This window comes from Nothoprocta perdicaria, unplaced genomic scaffold (genome assembly GCF_003342845.1).
Source record: "Nothoprocta perdicaria isolate Ctin4 unplaced genomic scaffold, notPer1 scaffold_21, whole genome shotgun sequence".
Lineage (NCBI taxonomy): Eukaryota > Metazoa > Chordata > Aves > Tinamiformes > Tinamidae > Nothoprocta > Nothoprocta perdicaria.
Window position 1 is genome coordinate 2,338,453 of NW_020455316.1, and position 24,746 is coordinate 2,363,198.

A 24,746-nucleotide genomic window follows, 5' to 3' on the forward strand; every position below is an offset into this window, starting at 1 on the left:
GGCCGCCCCCCCACCCGCGGGTCGGTTCAGCCGCCACGCGCTCCGCGTTTTGGGCCGAAACGTCGGGAATTGGGGGCTCTGCGGGGCAAACGGGACTCACGGGGCCCCAGGGCCGCCGCTGTTCGCCCTGCGCCCTGCGCTTCCCTCCTGGCGCTTKCCTCTCCGTGGTGTATACACGTTTTCCAAAGGCTGTGTTTGCCACCAGGCATGGTATTGGGGATGAGTTCTGCTGTGACTGAGCTAATAGTTAATAGTTGAGCGTTTTCCCAGCCCGTGGCTCTGCAGCTCGGCTCCGTTGTGGAATGAGCACAGTGATCTCCAGTGGTCCTTGCTGTTTGCAGCCAGGCTTTTTCTCCCTGCAGTTCTGCRTCGTTCGGCTTTTCCCAGTGTTGCTCCTCAGTCACTCGTTCTGTAGGGTTTTCTTTTTCACTAGTTTTCCCCTCAAGCCCTTCATAATTCCCAGAGCTTTGATCTATTAGAAGGCGGCATTATCCTACCTCTTTATTTTTCTGACCCTCTTTTTTTCTGAATACTGGCGTTATAGCAGAAGAAAATAGCCTAATCTGCTAGCATTTGACCACAACCAAACTGGTCTCATGGATGTTTCCTCCTTGTTGTTCTTCTCAGACGGTTCTTGATCTTTAAAAGTTCCTTTCAAAACTCCCAAGTCCTGAAAACACGAGTGCCCGAACRGACTGCCCTGCAGTGAGCAGGAGGGCAGCTCCCCAGCGTGTGGGCCGCTGCGGGGGCTGCCTGGAGCGGGGTCTCCTCCTGCGCCGCAGGGCTGCRAGGTGCTGCTTGTCACTGTGACAGGACCTGGAAGGTTACTGTGCTGGGAAAACAAAAGTGCTTCGTTAATCAATCAAGCATGGTAGTTCATTCTTACATTAATTCACTTACTCTTTAGTTGCATAAAACCAGTTTTTTGAAAGTCATAATAAACCATTAGTCTTCTCTCTTTTTTTCCTCGTCGCTATTTTATGTTCAAACACATGGGATTATTCATGTTTGTACTGTCTCCCACATGTTTTGTGTTCCATTTTGATTAGCACTTCAGTCAAATTTCTAAGCATCTGCACGTAACTTTGTTTCAGTCTCATGGTGTAGCAGCAGCAGTGCTGCTGAGTGAAGTCTGCCTGGCTTTGTGGGCTGGTATTCATCAAGGGTTTGATCGTGACCCTCTTGTCTTGTCCTTGTGGCATCTGGCATTTTTCAGGTGAGCTCAGATTCAGGSGCCTGGAGCTGTTGTGTTCTGTGGTTTGTTCAGGTTATCTGGTCTCTTATTCTGAATGAGATGAATCAATCGTTTTGTTTTCCTCCTCACCATCCTAAATAGTGATGTTTTGCTGCCCTTTGCAGTTCTGTGTTATGGCTGTTGTTTTCAATAGAAGATTTTCACGCAGGTTTTTTTATTGCATTGTCTTAGCACTTAGACCATCTTGTACTTGAGGAAAAGAGCTTTTTTGAGCTCTTAAAACTGAACTTGTTGGCTTGTGTTATCCTTGCTGCCTTGGCATCTTCATCTCAATGAAGTCTATAAGTCTGTGGTGGGCTTTTTAATTTCTTATTTCCTTTTTCCTCCCCCATCACATTGAACACTATCAATGGCAAGTGTTATGACAAGRTGCTGTACTTAAGATGTTTCTTTGTTGTATCTTCAGTCTCCATAATTCCCGCTTTGATCTAGTGAATCTCTTAATTTTCATTTTGCACATTATTATTATTATTATTTTACTTAATGCTTCAGATTTTATTACTAATTTGTGTTAGTTTATCTTGTTTTAGGCACACATACTGCATGCAGAACTAAGAATTATTCTTCAAACAGACCTACTACGTATTGATATGGAGACACCATGTTAAATAGAGCTGGGACCCCTCTCTTTTGGAAAGCTGTGGAACAGTAACTTCTTGCAAGCTGGGTGCATCATCCCATGCTGTATCTTCCTTACCCTTTCTTATGCTTTTTCTTGGGCATCTGTTACTGGCCTCTTTCAGAGATGAGATCCTCTGTTAAATGGATGCAATTTACTAAAGCTTCCCCTCAGATTATTTCCTCTGTGTTTAGCTTTGCTCAGTCTGAACACAGCAGGGTCATAAAAAAGTAATGGTACACATTGAGTTAACGCTTTCATATTAGAAAGAATTAAACTGAAWTAAAAGTAGCTTTTTCACTGGTATGTGCCAGAATTGAGATTTTAAGAAAAGATGGAAAATGTGTCTAAGATATTTGAAATCTTCTGTGCTTCACTTTAATTTCCCTCAAGTTTAGTGATGTCATGTCTCTGCTTTCACATATTGGGCTCTTATTTTTAGATTTTTTCCTCATCCTTCAGTCTAAAGAAATGTTACCTCTTGTGCAGGTAGTTTTAATTCTGGAGCTAGTTTCTCGCATTCACTTTTCAAAATTATTAGACATATTTRAAGTATATCGTGGAAGGAGGTAATGATCAAGTGTCAAAGTTACAGTAGCACTTTGAAGTTGATTTAAAAATCARTTTGTGGTTTTATGATTATTATCATAATCTAGATGCACTAGTGTCTKGGAATGTTTTGATTTCCCTGTAAAACATGGCCCTGTTGTTTTAAGTTCGCCTAATTCAACATAAAGAATTAGTTATTTATTGCTTAGTTCCTTATGTGTTGCTATTTAACAGAGGCTCTGGAAGTATAAGGTGGGTCTTAGTAACAATTATAACATCCCCTCACCACAGCAAGGGCTTCCTGGCTTTTCCTAGGCTTACAAGAAGGCTGCTGCCTCCGGTTATACTTGCTCCTATTATTGAGGAAGGCTGGAAGTCTTTCATTGTATAAAAACTTGAGTGTTTTTATAGCTTAGAGACACTCATCTGAGAGGGCTTTATATCAAGCTACTGTACAAAGATTTCTTCCAACTTAGTTCCTTTTTTCAATTTAATGTTTAGACTAAAAAAGACTTCAGGGATGTTTTTCATGTTCTGTAGTGGAAGGGGGKCTGTATTAGGCTGTATTAGGATGGCAATGACAACTGCTGAAGTTAATGAAAATGCTTCTAAGCATGCTTGATGTTTTCTAAAACTTACAGTGATGACAGGTTTACTGCTTTAAAGTCATCCAAAATCAGGATTTGCAAAATCAATCTGTTATGTATTTATTTCAGTGTGAGAGGCTTGATAGAAATTGATAATTGCTCTGATTTGCCTCATTGTGCCATGCGCATTTATTTTCTACAGAAAAACCTGTGAGTGTTCATTTATTTTATTACATAAAAACAGTCATTTTCAGGTTCATTTGATGAAAATTGTGTGCATTTCTCTATTCTTACATACGTTAGCAAACTTCTGTCTCCAAAATGATTTTCTAGTTTAAGAAAGCATAGTGTCTTTTCTATCTGCATGCTTTTCTTTTGCTGAAAGCAGGAATTATTTATTTATCGTATTTATATATTGTATGTTATATGAAAACGGTCTATCTTGATCAGAAAGCAGTCCTTCCATGAGTAATTTAGGCAAATTTATGAGGATTAGGACCAGCTGTGCTGCTCCAGTTGAGAATATGGAACTGAAAGTTTAACTACTTAATCACACATTGCACAACTGAACAGCCATATAAAATGGTTTCAGGAATAGTATGGAAAGGTGCCTGCTTTTCCTTTGTGAGTTCAAGAGGTCATGTGGGTATTTGAACTATAAAAGGAAAAGCTTTGTTTTTTTTTTTAAAAAAAAAACTGTTAAATTAGTGAGATATAGAATACCCATTTTTCTCCAGGAAATAGGTAGATTTGTTGCTAAAAGAAAGATTTAAAAAACACAATTCTGGAGCGCCACGAACTATCAGCACTTTGGTTCCTGGGCCCCTTGCACCTGATGCTTCAGTCTGAGCTTCTTCCTGCATTTGGAAACCTTCTGTTACTCTTCTGTGTCATGCAGTTGTACGCTTGCATTTCCATTGCTTATAGAAAGTGGCCCTTTTAGCACCATGGAAACAATTTTATTAAAAGGATAACAGGGTTTTAGTATTTTTTTGCTTTTAGRGTTTTGTTTGGTCAGTCTTGAAATAAAATTCAGAATGTAATTCATCTAAAGATTTTCATAAGAAGAAAATGCTGAGAGGCTCCCAGCATTACTGCCTGCCCGTACCATTGACCTTGGCGTGCCTAGCAGGTGGGCCAGGTCTCTTTATCTCTCTCTGTTCATTCCCTTCTTCCCCAGCTAAGAGCAGAGCAGGATCCTCAATATGCACAGGACGGGGGATGTTCCTGGTGGCAGTGACTTGTGCTCCCATCCTTGCGCGTGGAGAAGGGCAAGGAGAGGTGCTGAGCTGCTGAGTTGGTACCTGCTGCTCGAGTGCTTGTTCCTGCTGGTTTGAAGCTGCTCTCCATGTAGCTGTATGGGCACGAGTTCCTGGTCCTGAGCAAGATCCATCTTCTCACAGCTCTCCTCTGGCATCTTGCCTKGTAATTCTCTTTCCTTTCTCCTGAGTTACTGCTGCAGGTGCAAGACCAGCTTTCTTTTGCATCATGAACATCTTCAAATGGCTCCCAACAGCTGCTAGCGCTGCTGGGCTGTCCAAGTGAGACTGTCAGGAAGAAGGAAAATCGATTCTGTATCACTTTCTTGATTAACAACTTCAACAAAAGTATTCTTAGCTCTTGCAGAACAGTTTAATTTGTCATCTGTAGTCTCCAATGCTATCCTAACAAAATGTTTTTTTTAATCTTAGCTCATGCTTGCAGAACTATGAATTTACAGCTGCAAACTTTGTAGTAAGGAAATGAGCAAAATCAAACGTGATATCAACTTGTTAAACATGAAAGCTAGAATCATTGCAGTAGTTAGACATGGCTGACTAAAGACTGGCACTGTTAAAATGTTGGATTTAACCATTATCTTTAAAATACCCTTCATTCTGCTGTAAGTAGAAATTTTGTATGTTGCRTAAGGGTTTTTAGGGTATTTTTCTCAAGAGGAATATATGTGGTGTGTTTTAATTTCTAGGAATGACTAASTGATTATTGCATAGTACAGTATGACACAGTTTACTGGAGATGAGAAAGAAAGTCCTGGAGTTCTCCTGTGATATTATTAAACGTGCTGTGTGGTAGATACGTTGGGTGAAAAATAATAGAAAAAGGTGTCTTTAGAGGGCTGGTTCTGGGCAAGTTCTGCAGCGTGTTGTGTCACGTGTCTTCTCTGTTTTCTCTGGAGAAGAGACGGCTCAGAGGGGATCTGATTAATGTGTATAAGTTCAGGAAGGGAGRATGCAGGGAGGAAGGGGACAAGCTGTTTTCACTGGTGGCCAGCGATAGGACGAGGGGTAATGGCCACAAACTGAAGCATAAGAAGTTCCGTCTCGAGGTGAGGAGCAACTTCTTTACTGTGAGGGTGACAGAGCAGTGGAACAGGCTGCCCAGGGAGGTTGTGGAGTCTCCTHCTCTGGAGGTCTTCAAAACCCGCCTGGATGCCACCCTGGGCCTCATGCTGTAGGTGTGCCTGCTTGAGCAGGAAGGTTGGACTAGGTGATCTCTAGAGGTCCCTTCCAACCTTGAATATTCTGTGAATCTGTGAATCTGTGTGGTGTCCCAGCCACACATAAGTGTTGTGGTTTGGAGGGAGGCTTCGTCCAGCAGCTCCGCGCAGCCGAGCCCTTCAGCAAACCTCTGGGAACTGCCCTCGGAAAGAGAGGGCCTGTGGCGGGCGGGTGTTCTGGGTGCAGCGTGCCTTGCTGCAGCTCTCTGTGCTGCGTTCTGTGCCTTGCAGGTGATCCAGACTGAGGGTTACGAGCTTGGGTAGACAAGCTGTCATTTGTCTATTTATTCATTCATATTTTTAACCACTGAATTTAAATTTTGTCTATTTATGTGGAGTTCCACAGCTTAAAGCAGTCTAAAAGCTAGCTAGATATTTTAAAACATTGCTGTGCCTGTTTTAGGTGAGGTGATCTGTATTTTCTTTGAACTTCTAAATTCATTTTCAAATTCTGAGAACTTGGAACTAATAATTCCAGTTGAAACTGCTATTGATGTTTTTCCTGCAGTTATTTTTTGTTGAACATGAAGCTCTAAAGCTGCACAGCATATAGCTCTGACATTGTTAAAGTGCTAGTATACATACACATAAAATAACGCAAAATTTGTTTGTTTTGTAGGGAAGTTTTTACCTTTGAAGACAATGTTAGGACCAAGATATGATGACCAGGTTGCTGAAGAAAACCGTTTTCACCCAAGTATGTTGTCCAACTACTTAAAGAGTCTGAAGGTAAAGTTATCTCTGCTGTTAGTTGAAACATATCTTCTATTATTAGTACTTACTTGAATGTTGCTTTGCAGATTTTAAGAAAATATTGTAGGTGGATTCTTTTGAGATGTCTGTACAGATATGTTGTTTGCCCATCTTTTTATTTTTGCTATAGCACCTTAATTTCCAAGCACACTCTTTTATTGTGAAGAATTGTGCCTTTTTTTTTTCCCGCAGTTATTCATTTTGTTAAGAGAATGTCCTTCACTTTTTTTTTCTGCTCATCACATTGTGGTGAGATGTTACTCTCAAACTTCAGGCAGTGCGAGTGTGTAGCTTTAAGATTAATCTCAAGTTTAAGTTGTGGTTGTTTTTATGGGGATGAGCATATTTAAAAGGAAAGTCTTGTAGAACTCATGTTCTATAGTTTCAAACACCTCCATGCATGGTTTTTCTCTTTTCATGCTTAAAATACTCTTTAATATTTAACCTGTCATTTTTGAATATGAAATAAAACAGTTTCTAGATTTTATTCAGTAATTTCTTAGTGAAAAAGTGCACACATTGAAACAATTTTTAGAAGTGTGGATTGGAACATACTCTTCTTCAAGATAAGCCCCATTCTCATCGGGTTGGAGCTGCACTTCTGACGTGTTTCTSTCTGATTTTACTCAGTGTTTGTGTCTAGGCCATTCCGTGTTTGTGTCGGCCTAATCTGACTTGCATGTTCTTTTATAGCATAGTATAACTTCGATAGGAAAGGTGGGAATGACAACTTTTCATGTAGTACAGAGGTCTGTCCAGTGTTTCTGGAGATGTGAGAAGGGAATTTTGAATGTCCCAAAGCAAAGAAAAGCCTACGACTTAAGTCTGTTTATTTAATGCTTTTGGTTATGTATGCGATAAAACCAACCATGTTAGTGACATTTTGTTCTGAATTATTTTGTTGCTGATAAAAGTTACCTTTGAATATTACAAAACCAGAGCTTAAAACATRGAAGAATCAGATGCCTAAAATATGGGGGTTTACATTTTGAGGCTCTCATTTGGGCTTAGATACTCAGTGTAACTGATAGTACCTGTAGGCAAACATGGTAAGAAAATGTTCTTGATGAAACATGTTTCTATTTCTTAAATTTTCAGATGCCTGTACTAGTAGAATTTGTTTTTCTTTGTATCCTTGGGACTGTATTTAATTCTATTTGAATGCTTCACATGTTATGTGTTTTTATTTTTGGCTCTGATGAGTTTTAATGGTCATTATTAGAGATGTTCAAAAAGCCAATTTACTGATGTTTTAAAATGAAGTGCTGCTTTTTAAGTTAGAAAGAACTTCATAGACTGGAGAGTTTTTAGGATTTCTGATTATTTGCTTGTCAGTGATTGTCATCAAGAAGTTTGTGATACAATGGCAATGTTTCACAGTRGATCAAATCATGGGTGTGATGAACATACATACACGTACATTCATCACACCCATGTCCTCTACGTGGGGCTTCAGGTTGGTGAGGCTTGGTCCAACGCAGTATAACCCCATAGCAGTGACTGAAACGCTTTGCTTCCTCTGCTAAACTGTTGCTTCATGTTCATTTTTGGAATATCATAAACATCTGCTTCAATATGTTACTCTTTTTTCTTTTTGTGCTGAGAGTTAATGCTCAGGCTTTCCCTAAAACAGAGAGACTTGGTTTTCATACAGCATGCTCTGTGTGCCACTTATGCTCTGTAGCTTTAGCCAAAGGTTTCCTGCTCCTTGAAGTATGTGAAGAACATGGTGACTTAATGGGATCTTGCCTTGGGAATGGCCAAAATGATTCGTAACAATTGTGGCAGGAGTCCTAGGATCCTCCAGTTCTGAATTTCCTCCCCAGTASACATGTTGCTGAATTTCATTCCTCTGTTCGAATTAGGGAGCAACATTCCCAAAGAGCTGGCCACAGTTTGAATCTAACATACGCTGTCAGTCGGTAAACTGAAATCTATAGATGGATACATTCAAAACAGCAATTTCTAAAAGTTAAGGTAATAATAAAGTATCCACAGAATCACGGGAGGGCTTTGAGCACGGGGGTGTGCTAGCGAGCAGGGCACACGCTGCCATCGGGGATTGTATACCTGAAAGACCTTGCGTTGATGAGGCCCGGGGTGCAGCTCGCTGGAACAGAGCAGCCTTGCAGCAAGTCTGCCATGCCATGAAACTGTTTTTTTCTCTCTCTGTTTTGTGTTTCTCTGATTTTTCYGTGACCTTAAAGGAACACAGTTCTCCAGAGCCTGAAATGAAGAGTTTCCCACTATTTTATTAATGACAGCTGCCTTACTCAAGGCATTTTCTTTCTTCTCTTTGATTATCTGCTTTTTTAGCTCCAGCTGGGCAGGCCCTGCTTTGCAGATGATTCCTGTGTCTGGGATGCCACCCAGTGGCATTTGTGCTTTCTAAAACTGCAGCAGCTTCCAAAAGGCTGCTTAGAGGTCGTGTTCTTACATAGTAAAACAAAGCACCAAAAAGAGTAAGTTAATTCCCCMGGGGTGGCCGCACAGGAGAGTGGGTAAGGCAGCCTTAATCCAGGTGCTTCCTAGAGTCAGTCTGTGTGGTTGAAACTGCCACCTCAATTACCAGCAGCATCTTGGAAGATTTTAAATCATTTCTCAGTTTTGAATCAGAAGTTTCTGAGAGCTTCAGGGATTCTTTTTTTGTTTAAAACTTGAATTTTCAAGTCTTCATCTGTTTTTCAGTAAATTTAGTGCACGAATAGGTGGGGGTGAATTAGTGTTTCTGAAAGGATACTTGCATGGAGGTCTCAGTAGTTTATTTTTCTGATGGCCAGTGTTTAACACTGATTTACTGCAGCACAAAATCACTTCATATAGCCTTATCTATCTTTTAACACTTTAAAACACCTTTTTTAACCAGATATTATTTTCTGTTAGTAGTTTTCCTAACTTAAAAATGTTGGCGGGAATACACTAAAGAGATTGAATTGATTCAAACTTACAATGATAGCACCCTRTTGCTTTTGTTTTGCATTTTATTAGCCAATTACAATGTATGCATAAAATAAAAAGTATGTATTTTTTCAATCTTTAGGTTAAAATGGGTTTGCTGGTGGACCTGACCAACACCACTAGATTCTATGATAGGAATGATATAGAGAAAGAGGGGATTAAATATATAAAACTTCAATGTAAAGGGTAAGTTGACTGCACTTTTTAATGTTTAGCTTTAATGTGAAAGACCACACTGAAGCAACCACCTTTTTTTTGCTTTTCTCAAATATCTCCTTTGTGTTCTCCTCTTTTTCAGGCATGGWGAGTGCCCAACACTTGAGAATACAGAAACGTTTATCCGCGTATGTGAACACTTCAGTGATAAGAACCCCTCAGAGCTTATAGGTGTGTGTTATCTTGTATCCATTTGCACTAGTTTTTTTCCATTAATTTTGTAGTTAATTCACTCACAGTTACAATTCTTGATTCTAGAAAATCTAAGCAAAGAATTTCCTCACTACAATATTTACATTTGAAGTAATACATTACAATATTTACATCAATCTCAATTTGATTGCTTTGGCTCTAAAGTAAACTTGTACTTGACACATAAAGCTGAATGTTTCTGCAGGCCYCTCTTGGCAATTTTATGCAAAAAATACAAAGACTTAAGAATTGTCTACTAATACATAATACCTGCATTATGTTTTTGTAACTTCTTTTGATTAAAATGAAGATTATGTTGCCTGATTTATATATATATAWAAATATATATATAAGTGGGATGTCCTGGTTTACTGGAATTCATATTAGGTTGCTTAATTTCACAAAGCAGGTGATAAATTGCTGGAAAATGTTAGTAGATGTTAGGCTAGGGTTTTCTTCTGTGGTATACTGTCTTGAAATGAGTATTTGAATGATCTTCAGGCTATTTTTTCCAAAGCAAAATCAGTTCTGAATTTAATTTGAGTGACTTCTAATTTTAATCTAAACCATTTTATTTGTTTTTTCTTAAGCATATTAATGTTTAGTTCTATTTGCAAATTGTCAGAGAAAAGAAATTATTTGTGAATCATGGAATAGTTGTGAATCATGGAATAGTTGAGTCTGGAAGGGATCATGTAGTTCCTGTCCCTGCTCAGAGCAGGGTCACCTACCTAGAGCAGATCTCCCAGGACTGTTGTTTTGTTTTGAAGATCTGCAAGGATGGCCTCTCCTGGCTGCCTCTTCCAGTGTCTGAACACAACTACATGAGTGAATTTTTTCAATGCAATTTCATTTTATTGCAATCTATGCCAGTTACTTCATGTGTTTTCAGGAGATACCACTGAGAATTGTAGTTTTAATCCATGTTTGGATGATGCAATTGCAGAACATGACTTTCTTTTGCATACTCTCATTTCTTTATTTCACATAGGTCTTGTTAMAATTTCATTCATCTTTGCTTGCCTAAACTCTAACACAGACATGTAACATGAAAAATGAGGAACTATTAAATTATTGGGCATGATCAGCCATCAACTGTGTCTCAAAACTTGAGACTTTCCTTTTCTTGGCTTTTTTCTTTTGCTTGACCTTTTCTTTACCTCACAGGTAACCCCTGGTCTGTTCTTGAGTAGTAGAAGTCCAAAAACATTTTCCATTTCCCTGCCGTGGGTTATGCAGGAGCAAAATGCAAAGATTCTGCTTAAGTAGAAACAAAGAAGTGGTTACTAGGAATGAAGCTTCTAAGAAGGCTAAAATTAATTTCATTTTATGAAATCTACACACTTTTTTAAGTGACTAGAGTGACTAAACARCTATGTTTTTCTCTTCTTAATCTGTCTTTTTAAACTGTCTTTTAGACAGTTTTCTTTGCTAAAAGTTTTTGCTTACAGTATGGGGCAGAGTATACAAGAAAGGAAAAAGAGCTGTCAATGTTTCGACCAAATAAGTTTCAAGTAAATTGCTGCTAAACTTACTCTTCTAAGTATTGTGGCGAAATACACAAAGGCAATAAAAATACTGCCAATAAAAGTGACTTACTTCATAGAGCTGAAAAATGTGCTGAAGTTCAGAGAAACAAAATCGTTTTGGGAGCAGGGCAACTTAATACTGCTGTATTTATCATTTAAAAAGGCAGTGTGAAGAGCTGGAAGAGCCAACCTCTTACATGAATCTTTTACACAATTTTAATACCACTTTTCAGACTTGGTTTATTTATCACTAGATGGTGCTGTTGCTTTGAGAGAAGAGAAAAGCAGTCATATATATTTGACTCTTCTGTAGAAAGARTTTTATAAAACAGGCTGAAGATTTAATTCTTTCCTTTTTGAGAGGAGATAAGTAGTTCAAAGTGATTGCATTGTTCCTTATTTTCCCCTTTTCTTGGGGATTTTTTCAAAATTAATAAGTCTGGTCTTAGCATGGTAATAATTTCGAAATAGAATTGTCATCTATTGACACTGCTTTTGAAGCTTGAAGTAGGGTAATCTGAATATGATTTTTATTCCCATTAATGTGAAATGACTATAATGCTTGTTGAGTCCAGTAGAAGTGCAGTTTAATGGTATTGTCTTCTGATCAGCATTTCAGCAATCATAAAACCCTTTAGAACCAAATCTGCATTAACCATATTTCAGTTGTATTAATTTAGTGCTCTTGAGCTGGAATAAACTGAAGTGTCCTAGATCCTTGTTGCTAATAATTTCCAGGAAAAATGTAATAATTTGCCTTTCAGGTTTATTATGGGATGTAAGCTGTTGAAGAAGGAAGAGAGGTGATTCTCTAATGTTGTCATGAAAACAGAATGACCCCCAAAGTATACTTGTGAAACTGAAGCTGTTTAATKAAAACTACTTTTAACTGATAGCATCCTTGCTTTTTATCTTGTAGGTGTCCATTGCACACACGGTTTCAATAGAACTGGATTTCTGATCTGTGCCTTTTTGGTGGAGAAGTTGGACTGGAGGTAATCTCGAATGTTGATTCTGGGGCTGTTGTGGAAAATGCCAGTGGCACTTTCAGTGGGTGTCRGCCTTTCTTGGCTTCAGTTGAGGAATGATGCCTTAAAAGTAACAGCAAGTGCAGCGTTTGAAATCTTTACTTTCTGTAGCTGTTGCCTGCAAAATGCTAATGTTGATTAGCATCATTGCTACCATCATGCCAAAGCTCAGTCTGATTCAGTCAAGCTTTTCAGGTCTGTTAGACCAACCAGCTGCTCTCCCTGCTGTGTGTAGCCTATTGGATGTGTCTGTGCAGTACTGTGGCTTTTCCCTGTGTCATGTCCCACGTTGTGGGCAAGTGTGAAGAGTCCAGAGATGCCTAAAAGATTAATCTTTTAGCGTCTTTGTTGCATCTCTGTCTTGTGATTCTGTTGCATCTCTGTCTTGTGATTCTGTTGCATCTCTGTCTTGTGATTCTGTTGCATCTCTTTTATTGTCTTGAGTTCTGAAAAGAGCAGATTAGCTACAGCAAGAGCAGAGTGGTGCTTCTTAAGTGGGGAGGAGGCAGTCAGTGTCATAGCTTTATTTCACTAAAGTCTACAGCATGAGGCACCTTTATTTTGGATGAGTTAAAAATGATGGTGTTTTAGTAGAGGCTAGTGATCTTTTTCAAATAACCTTGCTGATAATCCCGATTCTTGTGTATTTGACAGTATCTGTGAAACACTTTCCTTGCTGTCTGATGGGGACCACTGCAAGGTGCACCACTGTGCTCCTTAAGGACAAGATATTTTTGTATAGTCTTTCAAGAATATACTTCTTTGGCTACATTAGGACTGAACCTACAGCTTATTTGTTGATTTGCATGTATATGCAAGCTGATGGAAAATAACCAGCTCATTTATCTACTGTCTTCAAGTAAACGTGGAATAAAAACATTGCAGTAATGGAGATAGAACGCCATGGATAGCTGAGTATCGGGAATAGGTACAGGTACAGATATCTTTGTGGCTGTAGTTTATCCTTTGAACTACCAGATTTGTGTATTTTTAATCTCCCTAATAAAAGCAGTATGAAGTAATTAGAATTAGYGTTAGTCCTTTGTTCTGAAAAGGAAATGCGCTATTTTTTTTTAAATTTTATGCAGCCTTTTTATATATCCAAATACAAAAGATACCTTAAAACTTAGCAGCCTAGTCTTATTTTTATTTCATTCACRTGGTTAATTATATTAAACTTATTAATCTCTGTCAAATTAAAAAAGACAAAAGAAAAAAGCTTCACCTGGGTAAAAATGTTACAGCAAAAGCAGGAATTTCTGCAAGGTGTCAGTGAAGTGTAAGCATCATATCAAGATAATTCAGTTTGCTGTATTGTTCTTTAGCATAAGATGTTGTTACTGGCTGCTCAGGAAATAAGGTTTTCCCTGTAGGAAAAGCCATTCGTATTCATTCCTTGGGCGAGGGATGCAGAGCTGCTGCTGATGCGCTGTGAATACTGAGACGTGTTTTACAGCTAGTTTAAAGAAAGGTCATCCAGACGGAAAGCCCTGCAGCTAGTCATCAAAACCTTACTTGATTCGCTTCTCAAAACTCATTTTCCCCTAAGACTGCCTGTTTCTAGAACTTGCAATGTTTTCTTTCAGGCTGTGTTKCTGTGCTTGAAATCTGCTGCTTCTCGCTTTATTACCAGCTATTCTGTAATAGTATAGACTTCTTTTAATATCACCAAAGACAAACTTTGAGGTTTTTTCCTGCTTCATCCTCCCTTTTTTTTTTGGTCTTTCAAAGGCATCAAATAAAGATGCTGAAGAACTAAGCAAGATACTTAGAATACCCTTCAAAGTAGCTTAGATTCTTGCACTGTCACTCTTGAAGGTCTAATGACCATCTGGCCGTCTCACCCATGAAAGCCTTGTCTTTTCCACTCCTGCAAAGCATCGGGAGAACAAACCAACTTACTGGCTCTTCTCACCGTTTCTGGATATTCTGGAACATTTGTCTCTTGGGCACCTGCCAATACTGGACAGTTCGGATTAAAAATGCCTTTTGGATTTAAACTCTTTTTGTTTAGTTAGTTTTTTCAGTTTTAGAATAGAGTTTGTTGGAAGAAGAGAGGGATGTATCTTTAGTGATCTCTCTCATACAGCATCATTTCCATACGTTGATAGATGGAGCAATAATGCTGCCTGAAACCACAATATTAAACACACATGAGAGGAGCAAGAGGAGAGTTGAATGATGCTACCAACCTGTTGGCTTCTGAWCTACTTGACTACTTGTCTAAAGGTTCCCATGTGGTTCTCATTGATATTATGTTTTGGGGTGCTTTCCAGCTGAATTTTAAACCTGCATGACTGGCAGGTTTATTGGTTTTAGTTTCTGTCTGTTGGTTTTGGTTGCTGTTTATTTATTTATTGTGATTCAGTCTTCAGCTTACTAAAGAATTTAGGATTAAGCATAGCTGCATAGGAAGAGGCTTCCAAATTACAGCTTTGGAGAGAGACTTCTGGAGAGAGCTGCTRTTTCGAAGGATTTGAATGCTTTATCTCAGCATGATGGCAAAACTTTGACTGAAAAGGAAAATAGGTCTTAGGTGAAAAATGTAGCCTTATTTGAATTTGAGCACTTGTATTCTTGCTTATGAAGCTTTTTCATCTTTTTCTTTGGTCTTTTTCCTGTCTGTCCAGATCTCTACTTACAGTTTTTTACCCTCATCCTTTTCTGTAGCAATAATGAAAATATGACCTGGGAGAGGAGCAGAGAGCTGCAATGTGSAGACAAAGCAGTGCCAAGTGCAGTTACCTCTGAGCACATGAGCAGTGSCTATGTAATTGTGCAGTGTTGTGCTGGGACAACAGTTACCATGTTGACCTATCTTTGAATATGGTGAATGTGTTTGCAATTGTAATTGGATTTTTGTTTTTTTAATGAATTCTTGACACAAATAACTTATTTCTTGTTAAGACGTAATGTGAGTAAAACAGGAATTAAGCATTCAATGTAATTGTCCATTTTATTTGACAGTGTTGAGGCAGCTGTGGCCACTTTTGCTCAGGCCAGACCACCGGGCATTTATAAAGGTGATTATTTGAAGGAATTATTCCGACGTTACGGAGATGAAGACGATGCCCCTTCACCACCGGAGCTACCGGAATGGTGCTTTGATGAAGATGATGATGAGGAGGACGATAATGGTAAAATAGGAGGCCAAGAATCAGAACCTGGCTCSTCAAGCTCTTCTTTTGGCAAAAGAAGAAAAGAACGCCTAAAACTGGTAATTCTGATGGAAAACTTAATATACCAATTGCTAAACTGAATTTCATAATCTCCGTGTCACTACGTCATTAATACATTATACACACTGTATAAATGTCAGTCTTCTTGCAAGTGAGAGACTGGCAGTATTGTCTCTAAGCAGCAGTGCAAACTTTCTCATGATTCCTACCAATACTTCAGCTATTTCCAGTATAACAATCACTTAAAAATTATTTGAAATATCTATTTCTTTGATTTGTTTTTAAAGATTGAATTGAGGTGATAAAGCACTTCAGTTTTCCACTATATCTGTAGAGGTGAAATATTTTGGGAGGTGCATAAATCATATTTGTTTATTTTTAACCATGTGGGTGAAATTCAGAGTAGTCTTAAATTTAGTGCTTATTTCAATAAATATTCTCGGTTTTGAAAATTTTTAGACGATTGAGAATTGAATTAGGAAATGGTAATATGTAAAAACACCAAGACAATTTTGAATATTTATTAACTCAAAGTTCTTAGATTCTGTCAAGATAACTTTTAGAATGTGCCCAATCACTTAAGATTATTTTGCAATGAATTTGCATTCTTACAATTAAGCAGCTCGAGCTGTTTTTTCCTATGATATGAAGCTAATGCTTAAATAAGAAAGAATATAATYGTGCTGTTGTAAAGACCGATGGCTGAGTTTTCTCTAAACCCGTCATTTTTCTGCCCCTAGATAAAGTAGGGGAGAATATTGAGTACAAAAATATGTTTGCATTTTTTTTTCCTCCCCATAATTCTGAATTATTTTACTTGTGTGCTGAGGTGTGTTGTTTGCAAACGCTTGGAAATCCTCACATGCAATCTGCTACAAAAAAATCATTTTGTTGTTACTGCAGCTGTTTCTTACAGTTTACAGAGAGTGTGTGGAGGAAATTAGCCTGAAAAGAATACAAAATCTGGTTCAAAGAAGCAAGATGTACTCTGACAACTTTTAAATAGTTCATCAGCTGGAATTAAAGATTGCTTACAACTGTGCATATCCATAAATAGTCCAAATATTTTCAGTGAAGTGGGCATTTTGCTAATTAGCCTTGCGGGAAAATATTGATGTTTAAAATTTTCAGTTGCAAGCCTGTTTTTTGTCTTGCCTTTTGGTGCCTCGGCAAAGGAGGTGTGAGGGCGAGGTGCAGCGAGGRCCTCCTTTCCGCAGGTGTAAAACAAATCCCATCCGTCTACCAGGAATCACACTACAGGCTTCCCGGGCTGTTCCTTCTCTGCCCGAGTAGTCCTTTGAGAGCGGCAAGCTAAATTATACGAATAAGCATATTAATAACCACACCGTACTGAAGAGTGAGAGAAGTAGCGCAAGCTTCGTCGCGTTAATATGCGCATTCGTATAATTCGGTTTTGCAGCTCTGGAGGAGCGCTCTGTGGCACCGAGAGCGAGGAAGGGGAGATGCTTTGCCGTGATTCTTGGCTGACAGATTGGACGCTTCCGTAGCTGAGTAGCGCTGGATACAGTCTGTCTGTGGTTCCCCGTAAAAGTGCCATCCCCAAGGAGAGTGGTTATCAGGTAAATACCTCCTGTTTTCCTCCTGGTCTGAAGGGCTGCGTTGTCAGCGTTGCCTTCGATTTCTCTCTTGCAGCTGGTGTTTGCAGAGGTCTAACTTGCGGACCCCTCTAAACACCAGGGGTGGCTGTGCAGTGTCAGAGTAGAGCCAAGTGGAGCACACTTGTTCTGTGATACCCATATTCGGAAACCTTTTAGTTTTGACCCAGATTTTTGCAGGGAGGCTGGAAAGTTTGGGGCCAGAGGAAGAGACACTTCCCGGGCACCTAGCTAGGATAATCAATAGGCAGAAGCAACTGCCCGGATAGCCTCGGAAGCGAAGTTGCCGTGTGCTTCAGACCTGGAAAACTTTGCTGCAGAACCCTTCATTAAAACTTGTGTTTTGACTGAAAAAAGTCTTGAGAGCCCCTCTTTTTGCTTGGGACAACCAGCACATAATGCAGTCCTGGCTTCTTTCATCATCCCTGAATGTGCTTGGCAGATTACAGGAAGCCTGCTCGCCTTTCTGACTGACGTTAAGGAAGAAATCCAACTTTTTTTTTTTTTTTTTTTTGACTTAGTGTGCACACTAAAAGTGATTGTAGCACTGCAGCAACATTATTAGCTGATGTTTGGAATCTTTTTTTTTTTTTTTTTTAAATCTCTTAAGTTTCTTGAAAATAGGACACAAAGTTACAGTTCTGAGTCAGAACTTTCAAACTTTCCCTGGGTCAGCCAGGTCTTTTACTGTTTATTAAGGAGTGCCATCTGTTATATTCCCATGTAAACTGCATACTTCAAGTGAAATATAGGGTGCAGAGCTTCTGAAATCAATGGTTACATCTCTCACTCTGGAGGAGATCATTACTCTTAATGATTTCCTTCACAATTCTCAGGGCAACTGTCCTGTGGTCATTGGTAAGACTGGGGAAAACATGAAATGTCCTGGTTGATACAATAAGCAAAGATATTATTTATTGTTTAACTACTGAAGTAAYATTGATTCTAAGTATTAGAGAGACTGTCTTCCTCCAAATCTAACTTGCTGAAGTTTAACCCTTATACTTATTATTCCACTTGTGGACATGTGTTGATGGATTTGGAAAGAAAATTCTTTTATTTTGCCGTAGCTTTTTGTGTACTTGAAAAATGGTGTCTTGTTTCCTTCTGGTCTTCTCTTTTTTCCTGTTGAATATAAATTTGTTCACTTTTTCCCATATTCTGTATTTCTAGACCTGTAGCCATACTTGTCATTGTTTGTGTTCTGTCTTGTTAACCTGTGTTTTCTTTCCTCAGATTATGGTGCTCATAATTGARCATAAGCCTCTAATTGAGGCTGTCTCAGACATATTCTTCATGTCTTAAGGCTATAGATCTGTTTATATATCTCAATATAATTGCCTATTACAAGGCATAATGGCACTAATTCAGCTTTTGGTGTGTTGCTGCCTTTGTATCTTTTTCTCCAGTTGTCCACCCTTGTGTATTTGTGCAGTTGCTTACTCCTTATCACACACAGAACTTTGCATTTGTTTATAATGAATTGCACCCTATTATTTTTTGTAGACCAGGTAAAAAATTAAGGATAGTCCTGAATTCTAAAGCTACCACCACAGTCTATATCCCTGTTTTTAAATACACATGGCACAAAATTTTTTTTACCAAAGTTCAGGGATAAAAAATACTTCTGTTTCACCTGGAACAGACCCTGCAGAGCCTCTGCTCTACCTTCTTGCAGTTTGTTAGTGGATCCCTGGTAGCGCCTCTGAACCTGGTTTGAATTGGGCTGCTCGCCTGTTTTGGAGAAGTTTCATCTACCTCCTGTTTCCTGGGCTCACCTATGAGGCCGTGCATAGCAGGATCAAGAGCCAGTATCCAGCAGTGGGATGTTCTCTGCTGCTCCCCATGCTGTGAAGCTCAGTTTGCCGAGGAGCTGGTGGGAGCTCCAGTGCCTGGGACCTACAGAGCCAGGGCCCTTCCCACCGCAGCCCCGAGGAAGCCGCGTGCAGGACCCCGGTGACGGCACAACCAAGGTTAGGAGGGATACAAGGCTCTGCTTGTTCCTTAATTCTCTCAAGCCTGCAGCCCTCCTCAACCCCCGAACACAGACGTATCGGTAGTTGTGTGCGCCGAGCACTTGCTGCCTCTGCAGCAGAACCTGTTGTGTCTCGTCAGGTTGTTTAAAATCAATAAACAACTAAAAGCTCTTACAATAAACAGAAAAACAAATACACCAGCTGGGTATCTGGAACCAAATTAGGATGTACATATTTTTTTACGCTCTAAAAAACTAACGCTTTTGTAATTTTGAATAATTCACTGATTTTTTTTTCCATTTTCACCATATGGAGTATTATCTAAACTGCACAAAATCCTCCCGAGTGTGAAGGCAGCGTGCAGCTGGGTCCAGCTTGCTGGGAAACTGGATTGTGCTGTGCACACTGATGCTAGTGGCTCCAAAACCAGTTGYGAACTTGCCTGTCTCGATGGGAAAATCTACAAGAGATGCTCTCAAGTGGCAGGCGCAAGTTCCATAAAGCAGAATATTGAGAATTGGCAGAAAATTATTAACTTACACTGTTAGTTTTTTGCCAGCTTCATTCCTAAACTGGCTTAAGAGTAGAACAGACATGTGGCACCATATGCGGAAGGGCAGGACAGCAAAAAGGCTCATTTCATCAGTAGAACAGCTAGGTTTGCTAAGGCAAATCACAGGCATTTTAGAAACAGGCTGGAAATATTTCTCTCTTCTTTTGCGAGATTCGTAGCTAGATAAATGTAACTTCTTGSTTTGATCTTCTCAGTCTGCAATGAGAATTTATTAGAGTTGTTGTTGAAATAAGTCTGGGAGGTTCTGGTTCTTCGGTTGAAATCTTAAATTATGGAGCTCCCTGGGCCTTCATGGCTTTTTGTTGTGTTCTGGGCAGAACTCGTTATTTCGTTCACCTTCAAACATTTTCTGGAATACCTAAGTTGTTTGGGTTTTATTTTCAGTGTTCTTTTATTAATCGCTCCTTGGGCTTTCCTGTGGCACTCAGAAGAACTTCTCCACTGTAGTAACCTGGCTTAGACTCAAAATGAAATTATGTCAGCATATTTGTACACGGATAATTTTGCYAACAATTTTTCATGTTATCAACTGCTTTTATTGAGGAGCTTATGTTGACTCAACTAGAACCGCTGAAATTTGGTGCTGTGCAAGAGTAGGGAAGCCATCTTCATTCTCAGGAGAGTGTTCAATCTGATTGTTTTCTTTCCATTTTAAGTCTGTTCGGAGACTTAGAATGTGCTAGATCACCTATGAGGAGGTAATATCCATGAAAAGAATGTTTAATTTGATCCCTGTTGCGCAAGATGCTGATCCTGCAGTCCAATGTGGGAACTTCACTGAGAATACCAGCTAGGTAGTGCCTGCCCATTAGCACTTAGCTCTTCCTCCAGTCCCCTAWTAACTCACCTCGCTGCTTGGGTTCCTGATATGGCTCACAAATTAATTTGGCTTATTATGGCAAAACTGAGATGATGGTGTCTTGGTATTTAGAGAAGTAGTAGTGTTGAGACTACAAGAAAGAAGACTAGAAGAAAGAAATCTTTGTTAGTAGTGTCAGTGATGGTCATGTGGTATCAAAGAGCCCGAGTCTTGAATTGACATGTTGACCTCATGTTCTGAAATGCAGAACAAAGATGCATCTCAAAGTTTTTTTGGCGTTAACTTTTAGTGTCGCAGTTCACAGCTGTTTTCTCATTTGCTTTTATGAAGACTTAAATACTGTTTTTTTTTCTTTCTTATTTAGGGTGCAATTTTCTTGGAAGGAGTAACAGTTAAATCTGTGACCCAAGTGACAACGCAACCAAAGTTAGGAGGGATACAGCAAAAATGTCAACAGTTCTGTGGATGGGAAGGGTATGAGACACATTTAGAATCTGTTATTTTATACTGTGTATGAGCACATGCTATGTTCCTAGCTTTGCAGAAAGAAAAAGCTCACTAAAGAAAGGCAAAAAGGCGGTGATATTTTCAGGTGGGTTGTTACAAAAAAAAAAGAACAGCCTCGGGAGTGCTCAGCAGTGAAACAACTAAGATTCCTATGTTCTCCTATGTAACAGAATGATCAACTATTGGAATTAAGAGCCAGGAATCTGAGATTAACAAATCGTTTTCATATGAATAGTTGATAGGCAAAGTCCAAAGTGTAGTCTAGCCCACTTATTTGTGTAAAATGTAGTGTTGTCCAAGCATTAATAACTTTTCCATACAGCTACAGTTCACTTTGATCTTATGGTATTCTCTTCTAGCTCTTTAACATAGTTAAAGCCAACTTGGAACTGTGTTAATGGGAACATAGTTTTTCGTGTTTCGAACTGTRAGCTTCTCCTTTTTAAAGCAGAAGACTCGGGGGAAAAAAACTATGAACAACTGCAAGGTGCTGATGCTTATAGTTCAGCTTTGAATTAAAATCTCTCTTCCCCTAAAAATACAACTTGGAAGTTCTAAGCAATTCTATTTTTTTTTGTCATGAAAAATACCTATGTTCTTATCAAAAAGCATGTGGATACTCCTGCAAAACCCCTTACTGGGGAAGGTGCTCTAATTGAAAGTTAACCTTGCAGTAAGTCTAGTACAAAGTGTGACTTTTGTAAGTCYTGTGTAAAAAATGCGTTACCGTCTGTGGTTACTCTCTGTAGAACATAAACAAACATGGTTCTTCTTTTAGGTCTGGATTCCCTGGAGCACAGCCTGTTTCTATGGACAAGCAAAATATTAAATTTTTAGAGCAGAAGCCATACAAAGTTAGCTGGAAAGCAGATGGCACTCGGTAAGTTTATTTTAAGAGGGGAAAAAAAAATCACATAGGGTTGGCAGGTTGTATTTCCACGGGAAAGCAAATTTGATTTTATGATGGACAAAGCATGTTCTAACAACAAAATTTACCTCAAGGTTTTTGTTTTTGTCTACTAAGACAACAACGTGTACTGAAATGTGTGGACCAGTTTCATTTTATTTGCTCTTCTGCAGACTGATGGTTAAATGTGTGGATTGTTGTTCTTCATGACCCTTGCCTGTCAGGCAAGACTCACTGTGTCTTAAAATAATTTGAGGTAACTGTAAATGTTTTTGACTGATACTTCAGAGATCAGTTAATGTTAGAAAAGTTCAAAGGTTTCTGTCGTTCATACTCTGGTGCCGTGTTTGAACTGGTAGCTCTGGTTGGTTAGAGAGTTGATAGTTTTATCTTCTCTGACAGGCTCTCATACTTTGTAGAGGTGGTATTTTCTTGTAWCAGATGAAAACCTGATCAGGATTGATATATTGAAGCTATTCAGTGATACTAWTTCTAGTTTGAAACACATCTTGTACTTAATTTCTGAGGTTTTCCTCTTGCTGGCATTTCAGAATAGAAGAAACTCCGTGTGTTACCAAATAGAGACTGGCAAGAAACTTCTTCCTCTGACTGTAACTGGTTCTGTGTCTGTCTCAACAGGATAGAATTCACTTGTCTCAATATTTGCATCTGCTGTCATTTTTAGGATGTTCTGCCATGTCTCCAACTGCTAGCACAGAACATTGCAGGTTTCAYGTGCGCTCTCTTCGTATTTGCCCCATCCTGAGTGTGTCTGAGCTATTCTGTGCTGTCTCAGATAGTACTGGATGCCCGTATTTGGGCAGCTAGTCCCACCCAATGGTGACTGATTGCTGTAATAAAAATGTAATAGGATTCTAGGGACCAATTCATTTGCCTTATTTTGCAGTTTGTATTTTACAAAAGAGAAATATTTTGCTTTTAAGAGACTCTGAGGCATTGCGTACCAAAACCATAAAATTATGGAAATGTCTGTTGGAAGGAAGTTTGGTAGCCGTTTAATCCAACCTCCTGCACGAAGCAGGAGTGCTGCCAACCTGCACACGGGTAACTTGCCCAGGAGGGACATCAGACACCTCCCTCGGCAGCCCGGGATCCAAAGTGAAGCTTCCAAGGAACAGCTTGTAGCCACAGCCTTTTGCCTCGTGTGGCACGACTGCCAAGAGCTTGGGCTCTGCTTTTCGTGTCAGAAACCTTTTAATGTTGGAAACCCTCCGAGAACCTGTAGGCTGTTGTTAGGTCCCTGGTTAGTGTCCCCTCGCCCTGCACCTCATGCCCTCCAGGCTCCTCACTGTCTCTAATGCTTTTCCCATTCCTTGCACCCTGCTCCTAGAAGGGTGTAGAGCTCTGGGGTAACTCATGAGCACCTTGATCTGCTGCCGTGTTCCTCTGGCGTGGCCCTGTGTGCAGAGGCTCTTCTGTGGCCACAGGGTCCCGTTGGTGGCTTGTGTTGGGCTTGGTGGCTGCGCTGCCTAAGCAGCCCTGCTGAAAAGRGCTTGGGTTGTGCTCGCACAAATATACGTGTCTATAGTTTGCTCAGTATATACAAGTCAACTGCTTGCACAATATGGGTGATGAGAGTAAAATACCAGCATCAGAGTGCTAATAAGCAACAAATTCCTGTTTTTACTACTTTGTAGCTTCTACAACCATAGTTGCTTTTTTGGGTAGTTTCAGTGGGTTTCAACACTTCCTTTAGTATTAACAAAACSTAATGATCAAAATCGTTGAAAATTTTTTTGAGAATTATGATGAAATGTGCTGTGTTAGCTGTTGTATTATTAAATGCTGTTGCTAGCATAAGTCAGTCAGAAACTGTAAATGTTTTAGCAAACACGGTCAGTATTGGCTAATTTCTGCCATGTCTAGGAATCAGCTTCCCTGTGCTGGTTGTAACCAGAGTCTCCTGAAAGATGAAAGTGGTTTTGGTCGTTAACAGCACTTCAGCCTGTGGGATGTGTCCCATAGGACAGGGGCTGAAGGTGACTGGATTGTGAGGCTCTGGTTTGAACGTCACCTGCAGTGTTTCCTTTCTTTGCTTTGGGTCTTGCAGGRGAAAAGTTGGGTCACACAGGGTGCCTTTCCCAACAACTGCAGGTTAGGTGACAGACAGAACATAGCTGCTTTTCCAGTGTGCTCTACTTACAGGAAATCACTTTGGAAAAAAAAACCCAAGTGTTAAATACTCCATTATCTTTGTACTCTTAAGAGATACTGTGTCTCTTCCTATAAACAAATCTTCTGCAAATAAAATGCCAAAGTTGCATTATATTCATAGGACAAGTATTTGAAATATTTTTAGCAGGTTAAAACATTTGAAATTATAACCATTCCTCTGAGGTTTTGGAGCTGTCATGATYGAAACTTCTATAGTTAAACCTTGACTTTTCTTGCATGTCTATCCTTAAGGAAGCCTTTGTTTTAGAGGCTGTTGCACTGATATTTTGGATGTAGTGATGGCATTCATTTATGAAAAAAATAGGAAATCTAAATGTACTATTTCTAGGAATAGATATATCAGAAAATAATTTTATGTTTTTAAAATAGTTTACATACAGAAAGCCGTTTGGCATTAAAACATTTAAAAAAAGGATTCATCTGCATTGCCTCTTGTGTCTGTTTTCACTGGAGAATTTTATGTTCAAAGCCCTGGATTCTTAGCTAGCATAGTTTGATATGATTTGGAACAAATAGTAAGAGACTATAAAAAATTAATTAGTGCTATGCTGTAGGGTTGTAAACTACTTTATTTCACATTTCTTTTTGTGTTCTTGTTTTTAGTATGAAAAGCATTTCTATAATATAGATTTTATGTTTTTCTTTTGGAAAATGGAAATCTTATGGAGTGTTCTTTTTTTCTTGTTCACGTGTACATTGGGGATAGTGAAATAATTGCATATAAAGTAGTAATGTGTGTGAAAGTGTGTCTTGTGGAATAAATTAAAGGGGAATGTAATTTTGTTTAG

At 39.2% G+C, this 24,746-nt stretch overlaps 1 protein-coding gene across 3 annotated transcripts in view; it reads left to right on the forward strand.

Annotated features, from left to right (window-relative positions):
* Positions 1-6,130: 6,130 nt before the first annotated feature.
* The window catches only part of RNGTT (RNA guanylyltransferase and 5'-phosphatase), a 164,571-nt gene continuing 145,955 nt past the window's right edge, over positions 6,131-24,746 (forward strand). For all 3 annotated transcript variants that reach the window (XM_026038425.1, XM_026038426.1, XM_026038424.1), the window contains exons 1-7: positions 6,131-6,236; positions 9,301-9,404; positions 9,517-9,605; positions 12,075-12,150; positions 15,151-15,400; positions 20,713-20,822; positions 21,634-21,735. In XM_026038425.1, coding sequence (XP_025894210.1) covers positions 6,150-6,236; positions 9,301-9,404; positions 9,517-9,605; positions 12,075-12,150; positions 15,151-15,400; positions 20,713-20,822; positions 21,634-21,735 — 818 coding nt within the window. In that variant the 5' untranslated portion in view covers positions 6,131-6,149. The remainder of the gene's footprint in view (positions 6,237-9,300; positions 9,405-9,516; positions 9,606-12,074; positions 12,151-15,150; positions 15,401-20,712; positions 20,823-21,633; positions 21,736-24,746) is intronic.